The sequence below is a fragment of the Salvelinus namaycush genome, chromosome 17 (genome assembly GCF_016432855.1).
Source record: "Salvelinus namaycush isolate Seneca chromosome 17, SaNama_1.0, whole genome shotgun sequence".
Taxonomy (NCBI): domain Eukaryota; kingdom Metazoa; phylum Chordata; class Actinopteri; order Salmoniformes; family Salmonidae; genus Salvelinus; species Salvelinus namaycush.
Window position 1 is genome coordinate 10,350,841 of NC_052323.1, and position 8,130 is coordinate 10,358,970.

Sequence of the window (8,130 nt, forward strand, 5' to 3'; positions counted from 1 at the left end):
TGTTGGTCATCAAAAAGAAAGGAGGACCAAGGCACTCTTCATATAATTAATTTAAATGGCTTTATTAGTATGGCATGTTCAATAGAAACAAAGTTTTTTTTAAACCGACGTGTTTCTCCTGCATGGCCTTCGTCAGGGAGTACAAAATCATTAAAAGATCATGTGTTGGATTTACATAGTGTGCTTTTCCTGAAAGGGCTTAACATTTTAGAAATAGCCCAAAAACCCGCCACCCACAACCAATACATGTTATACCCACAACATAGTTTTCAAAGTAGCACAAAATGTCAGGAAAATCGAGAACATGGCAACCCTGGCTGTGAGCCTATGGGGTATAGTGTGTTTGATTCCTTTTTTATATATCTCGTCCTTGTAGATTTTCCTGAAAGTGGCAGAGGACAATGGAGTAGACACTGAACTCCCCTCTGACGGTACCCTCCCCATGCCCAGACGTCGCATACATCATGCTTTTGGTGGAGGAAATGCCTTTGGTGGAGACCACCAGAGCTGCCTTAGACCCCAGATAGACGACGACAACAATGACCATAACGACTCGGACGCATACCCAGAATCCAGAGAGACAGACTTCCTGAACGGCTCGGACGGTAAAGGCTCCTACCAGGTGAAAGGCTGGAGTCTGACGAGGCAGCAGTTTGTCGCCTTGATATGGAAAAGGTTCCTGTATGCTCAACGCTCCAGAAAAGGTTTCTTTGCTCAGATTGTGCTCCCTGCGGTGTTCGTTTGCGTCGCCCTGGTCTTCAGTTTAATCGTCCCGCCCTTTGGAAAATACCCCAGTCTGGAGCTGCAGCCGTGGATGTACGAAGAACAGTCCCTCTTCATCAGTGATGACGCCCCTGAAGATGCCAACACACAACGGTTATTAAGTGCCCTCACCGAAGGCCCTGGGTTTGGAACGCGTTGCATGGAAGGACAGCCTATAACGTGAGTCTCAATATGTCAGGGTTTCATAAAATAGCTATTTGTTAGTTTCCATTCGCACCATTTCTCCTGTCTTTAAGGAAATAAATATGACGGATAGGGACATATTTTCAATGTTCTTTTGGAGATAAGGTCTCTCAATCTCTCTCTCCCTCTCTCTCAGTGACTCTCACTGTACGATGGGTGATGAGGACTGGACCATACCGGAGGTTCCGGAGAGCCTTCTGGAACTGTTCCGCACAGGCAACTGGACCATGGAGGAGCCGTCCCCCACATGTGCCTGCAGCTGTGACGGCCGCAAAAAAATGCTCCCTGAGTGTCCTACTGGAGCCGGAGGACTGCCACCACCCCAGATGAAGATCAGCGAGACAGACACCCTGCAAAACCTGACTGGCAGAAACATCTCTGACTATCTAGTAAAGACCTATGCAGAGATCATTGGGAAAAGGTATAACTTTCATATATTTCATGTCTTTTATCTCTTTTATAACAGCGTTATGAAATAGCATGCACAATAATTGAGTTGTACAAGTCTTTTTGTATACGGTACATGTCCAGCCTAAATTGACATTCAATAATAATGCTTCATTTTATCTTTTCACAGTTTGAACAACAAGATCTTTGTGAATGAATTTAGGTACGGTGGCTTCTCATTGGGCGCAAGGAGCACTCAGGTCCTCCCCCCAGCTGGCGAGGTTGATGACGCTATCGCTCGAGTGAGGAAGATTTTTGAATTGGAGAAGGTGAGACTTCCATTCATTCATTCCCACATTCATAGAACCTCGGTTTCTGCCACTGAACACAACATCACTGCCACCAATCTAAACCAATCTAAAGCATTCTTTATCTTCAGGGTGCTGCCGCGGACCGATTCCTGGCGAGCTTGTCTAGCTTCATCAATGGTCTGGACACCAAGAATAATGTCAAGATTTGGTTCAACAACAAGGGGTGGCACAGCATGGGAGCCTTTCTCAACGTGATGAACAACGGCATCCTGCGCGCCAACCTGCCCCCTGGCCAGGACCCCAGCAAGTTTGGCATCCGCGCCTTCAACCACCCGCTCAACCTCACCAAGGAGCAGCTGTCCCAGGTGGCACTGTAAGTACCCACGCCACGGGCATCTTGGAACAATGACATCACTGAAGTCATTTACCTAGTTTATGTAAATGACCTAGTAGAATGTGGAGTTTGAAAAAGTGTGCCAAACATAATATATTCACCTTTCTGTGTCCACGGACCACCTAACCCCCCCTCCTCTGTAGGATGACCACCTCAGTGGACGTGCTGGTGTCCATCTGCGTGATCTTCGCCATGTCCTTCGTCCCAGCCAGCTTCGTAGTCTTCCTCATCCAGGAGAGAGTGAGCAAGGCCAAGCACATGCAGTTCATCAGCGGCGTGCAGCCCCTGCTCTACTGGACGGCCAACTTCATCTGGGATATGGTGAGAACGCATAGTCTTAGCCTTTCTATGAGCTTACAATATAAACTCCAACGCGAAAGGTACTGTTTACTTGAATTTTAGTCATGTCAGCACGATGTAATAGCAGTTTACATACTTTGTGTTTTTCTTCCTCTCCCTCAGTCCACTCAAACGTTTCTTCTTTATTTGGGGCGGCAGGTAGCCTAGTGGTTAGAGCGTTGGGCCAGTAACCTAAAAGTTGCTAGATCGAATCCCCGAGCTGACAAGGTAAAAATCTGTCGTTCTGCCCCTGAACAAGGCAGTTAACCCACTGTTCCTAGGCCGTCATTGTAAATAAGAATTTGTTCTTTACTGACTTGCCTAGTTAAATAAAAGGTTAAATAAAATTAAAATTAAAAATATTTCCCATGGGCTTCTCCTGAGTGCCTGGAATCTACATTAAGCCCCTTACAATAGCGGCCATTTTGAGTGTTTCTTTTGCGCATTTAGCAGCTGTTTTCTACTTGTTAAAGCGCTACATGAACATCATTCGTTTTATTGATTGACCGCTAACCTTGTCATCTCGTTTGTGTTGCAGTGTAACTACATCGTCCCGGCGACGCTCGTCATCATCATCTTTGTCTGCTTCCAACAAAAAGCCTACGTGTCGTCCACCAACCTGCCAGTGCTGGCCCTGCTGCTGCTCCTCTATGGCTGGTCTATCACTCCTCTGATGTACCCGGCGTCCTTCTTCTTTAAGATCCCCAGCACGGCCTACGTGGTGCTCACCTCCGTCAACATCCTCATCGGCATCAACGGCAGCATCTCCACCTTTGTCATGGAGCTCTTTGGGAACAACGTAAGTGACACCACACATTTGCTGCATAACGTGGTGTGCTCATCCTAACCATATTGTAAAAAATATATATATAATTAGTTAATAATCCATTTACCTGGTGACATAAAGGGTTAAATATTCCTCCTCTTCCCTCTTCAGGAGATTGGAGGTATCAATGACATCCTGAAGAACGTTTTGCTGATATTTCCTCACTTCTGTTTGGGTCGAGGCCTCATCGACATGGTGAAGAACCAGGCCATGGCCGACGCTCTGGAAAGATTCGGTAAGAACTGCATTTCCCATGACCCATTTCTCTATCCAATTCAACGTAGAGGTGTCTTCTGAACATTTTTCTAAACACACTCCTCCTGTACACAGGTGAGAATCGCTTCCGATCCCCTCTGGAATGGGACATGGTGGGCAAGAACCTGTTTGCCATGGCCGTGGAAGGAGTGGTCTTCTTCATCATCACCGTCCTCATCCAGTACCGCTTCTGCATCAAACCCATTAACCTGCACACCAAGCTCCCTCCGGTAGGCGAGGAGGACGAGGACGTTGCCAGAGAGAGGCAGAGGATCGTCAACGGACTGGGACACGGAGACATCCTGGAGCTCCGACAGCTCACCAAGGTCTACAAAAGGAAGCAGAAGCCGGCGGTGGACCGCCTGTGTGTGGGCATCCCTCCTGGAGAGGTAAGATTACATAATTTAATCTAGTAAGTAGTAAGTACACAATGTAATGACATGCCATCTCTTTCAAGCTCATTCTGTATATTTTAACACTGATATTAACTCTGTCTTCTCGCTCAGTGCTTTGGCCTCTTGGGTGTGAACGGAGCTGGAAAGACCACCACCTTCAAAATGCTGACAGGAGACTCCATAGTCACCAGTGGAGAGGCTTTCCTGGCCGGAAAAAGGTGAAGCAGCCATTTTGTGCCAGAGAGCTCACCCTAGGTATTACAGTAGAGAGGTTCAGCAGTGAGTCTAAACGTGAGACTAACGGACTTATTTTGATTTGGCAGTATACTGCGGGAGATAGACGAGGTGCACCAGAACATGGGCTACTGCCCTCAGTTTGACGCCATCAACGACCTGCTGACAGGAAGAGAGCACCTGGAGTTCTACGCCGTCCTGCGCGGCGTGCCCGAGAAGGAAGTGTGCGAAGTTGCCGAATGGGGCATCCGTAAGCTGGGCCTAGTAAAGTATGTGGACAAGGCAGCGGGAAGCTACAGCGGAGGAAACATGAGGAAACTCTCCACCGCCATGGCCCTGATAGGAGGACCACCCGTCGTGTTCCTGGTACGCACCATGTCCCAGCACACACACACACAAACTGTAAACACCAACACATGGTGTTACTAACACAAAGGGATCAGACCCAGCTTGGCAGTGACCTCAATGTGAAATATCAAGGGGCCTCTAAATCAGATGACTGGTGTTTAATTGTTCTCCCGGTGGGGATTGCAGCTGCAAGGGTTGTGTAACGAGGGTTAGATTACAATTCTCCCGCCTGCACGCCACAGTCAACTCAAAGGGTTCCTGGAAAATTGCATGTTTTTGTTTTGCTCCTATTGGGCTGCAGAGAGATCAGCTGTTGATTTTGTTTCAAACTGAGAGAAGGATAAATGGAGGGGCAGAGACAGAACCAGAGCGATAGACATCGAGAAAAAGGAAAGGGAGACAGAAACAAACCAAGAGAGAAATCAAGAGCTTAGCATTTCTCATCTCATAATTCAGCACTAGCAGGGCCATGATGCCTTGCTTCCCCCTGCTGCTGGTCTTCTCTGTGTGTTTCCTGCTCAACCTGTGGGCCAACCTCAACCTAGCTGTGCTCTTTGTGACAGGACGAGCCCACCACTGGGATGGACCCCAAAGCACGCAGGGCCTTATGGAACTGCATCCACAGCGTCATCAAGGAGGGACGCTCCGTGGTGCTCACCTCGCACAGGTAACCAGAAACGCCTTAACACCTCAGCCATGCTAGGCTAAAAGCTAGCTGCTATACTTTGAAATGCATGGTCGTTGTTGCTGTTGATTGGTTGGCAACATAGCTTATGTATGAGTATAGGCTGCGGTTAGTCAAACCTCATTTAGCACCATGTAGCCCAGGGATTGGCAACTTTGATGGGGTGGGGACCACAGCAATATCTGAACTCATCAGGAGGGGCCGTTGTTGCTTGCGTGTCTGCATACCCACACACCCCTCCCCCTGCCCACACTGCAAGCAAAACATTTTAGTGGCCCCCTCTCTTGACAGCAGAGAGAAATGTAAGTTTTTTTTTGTTCATTTTGTGCAATTCTACACATTTTGCCATGGTGTGTAGGGAAAATGCTGCAGTTTTAAAGCTAATTTCCTGCAATTCTACACATTTTGCCAAAGGGTGGAGAGAAATGTTTGCAGTTTTTAATATGATATCTGAGTGAGACTGACTAACAAAACTAATGGGGGCCCCCCCGGGCCGGTAGTTCAAGTTTAGTTAGCTGGCAGTTAAACTAATTTAGCAATCTAAAAAATGTAAGCTGGCAAATTGACTATCAGTAACTGACATAACAAGAGAAACCCTGCTGATGCACAACCACATTTCGAAATTGCACCTTGTGTTTCGTACTATTCTAACTCTCAACAGTAAGCTGAGACCCCGACTGAGTTGCAAAATTGATCCAAGGGCCATGCAGGCCCCCAGTTGCCAATCCCTGATGTAGCCTATTGGCTTGTACTACGTAGCTTACATGGTTTAAAGTATTGCTTATCCACTTACTGTGCATGCTGTTGACATTAATAGCTTTCTGAGTGTTCTGCTACTGTTTAACCTTTGCAGGGATGTGGTTCATAGTTCAGCAGTTCCTTTACACTGTATCTAATGTCTGTGTCTGCCATTTTGTGTCTTCAGTATGGAGGAATGTGAGGCCCTGTGCACCAGAATGGCCATTATGGTCAATGGCAGGTTCCGCTGCTTGGGGAGCGTTCAGCACCTAAAGAACAGGTAAGATGACAAATAATTTCACGGGTACATATAAAGCAAGTCAATACCTACAAAGTTGTGGTTTTCAATAAATTGGCACAAATTATCCATTGATTATACAACGGGTGGGTCTAATCCTGAATGCTGATTGGTTAAAACCACGTTCCAGCTGGTGTCTATTCCACAATTTACCACTGGCTAACTCTATGACGTTATGTAGTCTCTCTTGTCGTGATGTGTATTTTGTCCTATATTTATTTATATATATATATATTTTTTTTTTATCCCCGTTCCCGCAGGAGGCCTTTTGCCTTTTGGTAGGCCGTCATCGTAAATAAGAATTTATTCTTAACTGACTTGCCAAGTGAAATAAAGGTTAAATAAATTTTAAATAAATGCCTATTTACTCTGTTCCATCTGACTGCGCATTCTACTGTCTTATCAGCCTAGCAATTTATAAACTTGATCTCCACTATAAAAATCATCTAGACATTATCGACTTCGTCTCTGGCCTAACAACACCCGTGCCAATATATCCTCCAAACACAGACTTCTCGAGCATTATCACTTAATTATCTGGTTTTGTTTTTATCTCTCCAGGTTCGGAGACGGCTACACCATCATTCTGCGTGTGGCTGGGCCGGACCCTGACCTGCCGCCGGTGATGAAGTTCATTGAGAGTAAGCTGCCTGGCAGCACCCTGAAGGAGAAGCACAGGAACATGCTGCAGTACCAGCTGTCCTCCTCACTCACCTCCCTGGCACACATCTTCAGCATCCTGGCCAAGAACAAGGACCTTCTTCGGATAGAGGACTACTCCGTGTCGCAGACCACACTGGACCAGGTAAGACGCCATCCATCGCTGGCTAAAGGCTTTGTGGTCAAAACGTATTTTTGTTAAAGTTTGATTACTTGTGGATTACAGCACCATGCATTTGCATCTTTCTGTATGTTCTTCGATTAGTAGACCGGATTGGAATGTACAGTGATGACAGCTGACACTCTCGTCTCTTCTCTACCAGGTTTTTGTGAACTTTGCCAAGGACCAGAGTGACGATTACCACTCAAAAGACAATTCAGTAAAGCGCAAAGAGGCGGTGGTGGACATTACCCCGCTCAGCTCACGGCAGGCTGAAGAGAAGCTAGCCGAGGAGAGGCTAAAGGAGAGCTTGGTGTGAGCGGACGGACACCATCTTCCACCCAAAACTGGAACTTAAACCCGCAAACAGTGTTGGACAGAATTTGCTTCTCTGTATTATTACAGTAGTGTTTTTATACTTGTTTCTTCAGCCAGAGGTGTTGCTCTCGTAAGGGCCTGGCTGGAAAGCTCAATGCAAGTCAATGCAAAGTTTCTCACTCGCGCTGAAGCGATTTGGGGCCCAAGAGTGCCCCTCACAATAGTCATTAAGGAGAAAGAAAGAGTATTAAACTTGAATAACTGCCATCATTTTATCATGTGCTTCAGCAGATGTTAGGCTGTGGCGGTGTATATTTTTGTGGAAACTGCGATATTTTCTAATTTGTGTAATTCCAACTGGTTTCTTCCAATGAAATTTCTGTTTTGTGCTCCAAGACCAGAATGACATGATGAAGAAACCCAACCATTCCCATGGCCAATCTGAATTCCTTATGTTTGATTTGTTTTTAAAGATGTGCCTTTTTTATTTATATATGTAAATTGATCATGAATATATAAACAATATATATATTTTTTTTTCTTATTAGGTTTGGCTGAGTCCATTGTGGCATTACTGTAATCATGAATGTTCTTCCTTCTAGTTCAGTAGTTTACTATGTAGTGGACTCAACCATTTTGAAACACACCAATCGGAGACTATGTACACTTTCCAATGTATACTATGCAAAGTACTGTACCAGTTAAAAAAAAAAAGGAAACAATAGATTTTATAGCTTTTTTTTAAGGAAATGAAAAGATTTGTTTTGTTGTTGACTATCAGTTTGCAATGAATACCTCAACATACATACCACAGTG

The 8,130-nt window shown here is 45.7% G+C and overlaps 1 protein-coding gene across 2 annotated transcripts in view; it reads left to right on the forward strand.

Annotated features, from left to right (window-relative positions):
- The window catches only part of LOC120061998 (phospholipid-transporting ATPase ABCA1-like), a 43,222-nt gene extending 35,345 nt beyond the window's left edge, over positions 1-7,877 (forward strand). For both annotated transcript variants that reach the window (XM_039011787.1, XM_039011788.1), the window contains exons 23-36: positions 377-942; positions 1,103-1,387; positions 1,544-1,682; positions 1,793-2,037; positions 2,202-2,379; positions 2,936-3,196; positions 3,335-3,458; positions 3,554-3,867; positions 3,985-4,091; positions 4,197-4,473; positions 5,019-5,122; positions 6,066-6,158; positions 6,738-6,981; positions 7,160-7,877. In XM_039011787.1, the coding sequence (XP_038867715.1) occupies positions 377-942; positions 1,103-1,387; positions 1,544-1,682; positions 1,793-2,037; positions 2,202-2,379; positions 2,936-3,196; positions 3,335-3,458; positions 3,554-3,867; positions 3,985-4,091; positions 4,197-4,473; positions 5,019-5,122; positions 6,066-6,158; positions 6,738-6,981; positions 7,160-7,315 (3,093 nt within the window). In that variant the 3' untranslated portion in view covers positions 7,316-7,877. The remainder of the gene's footprint in view (positions 1-376; positions 943-1,102; positions 1,388-1,543; positions 1,683-1,792; positions 2,038-2,201; positions 2,380-2,935; positions 3,197-3,334; positions 3,459-3,553; positions 3,868-3,984; positions 4,092-4,196; positions 4,474-5,018; positions 5,123-6,065; positions 6,159-6,737; positions 6,982-7,159) is intronic.
- Positions 7,878-8,130: the final 253 nt, after the last annotated feature.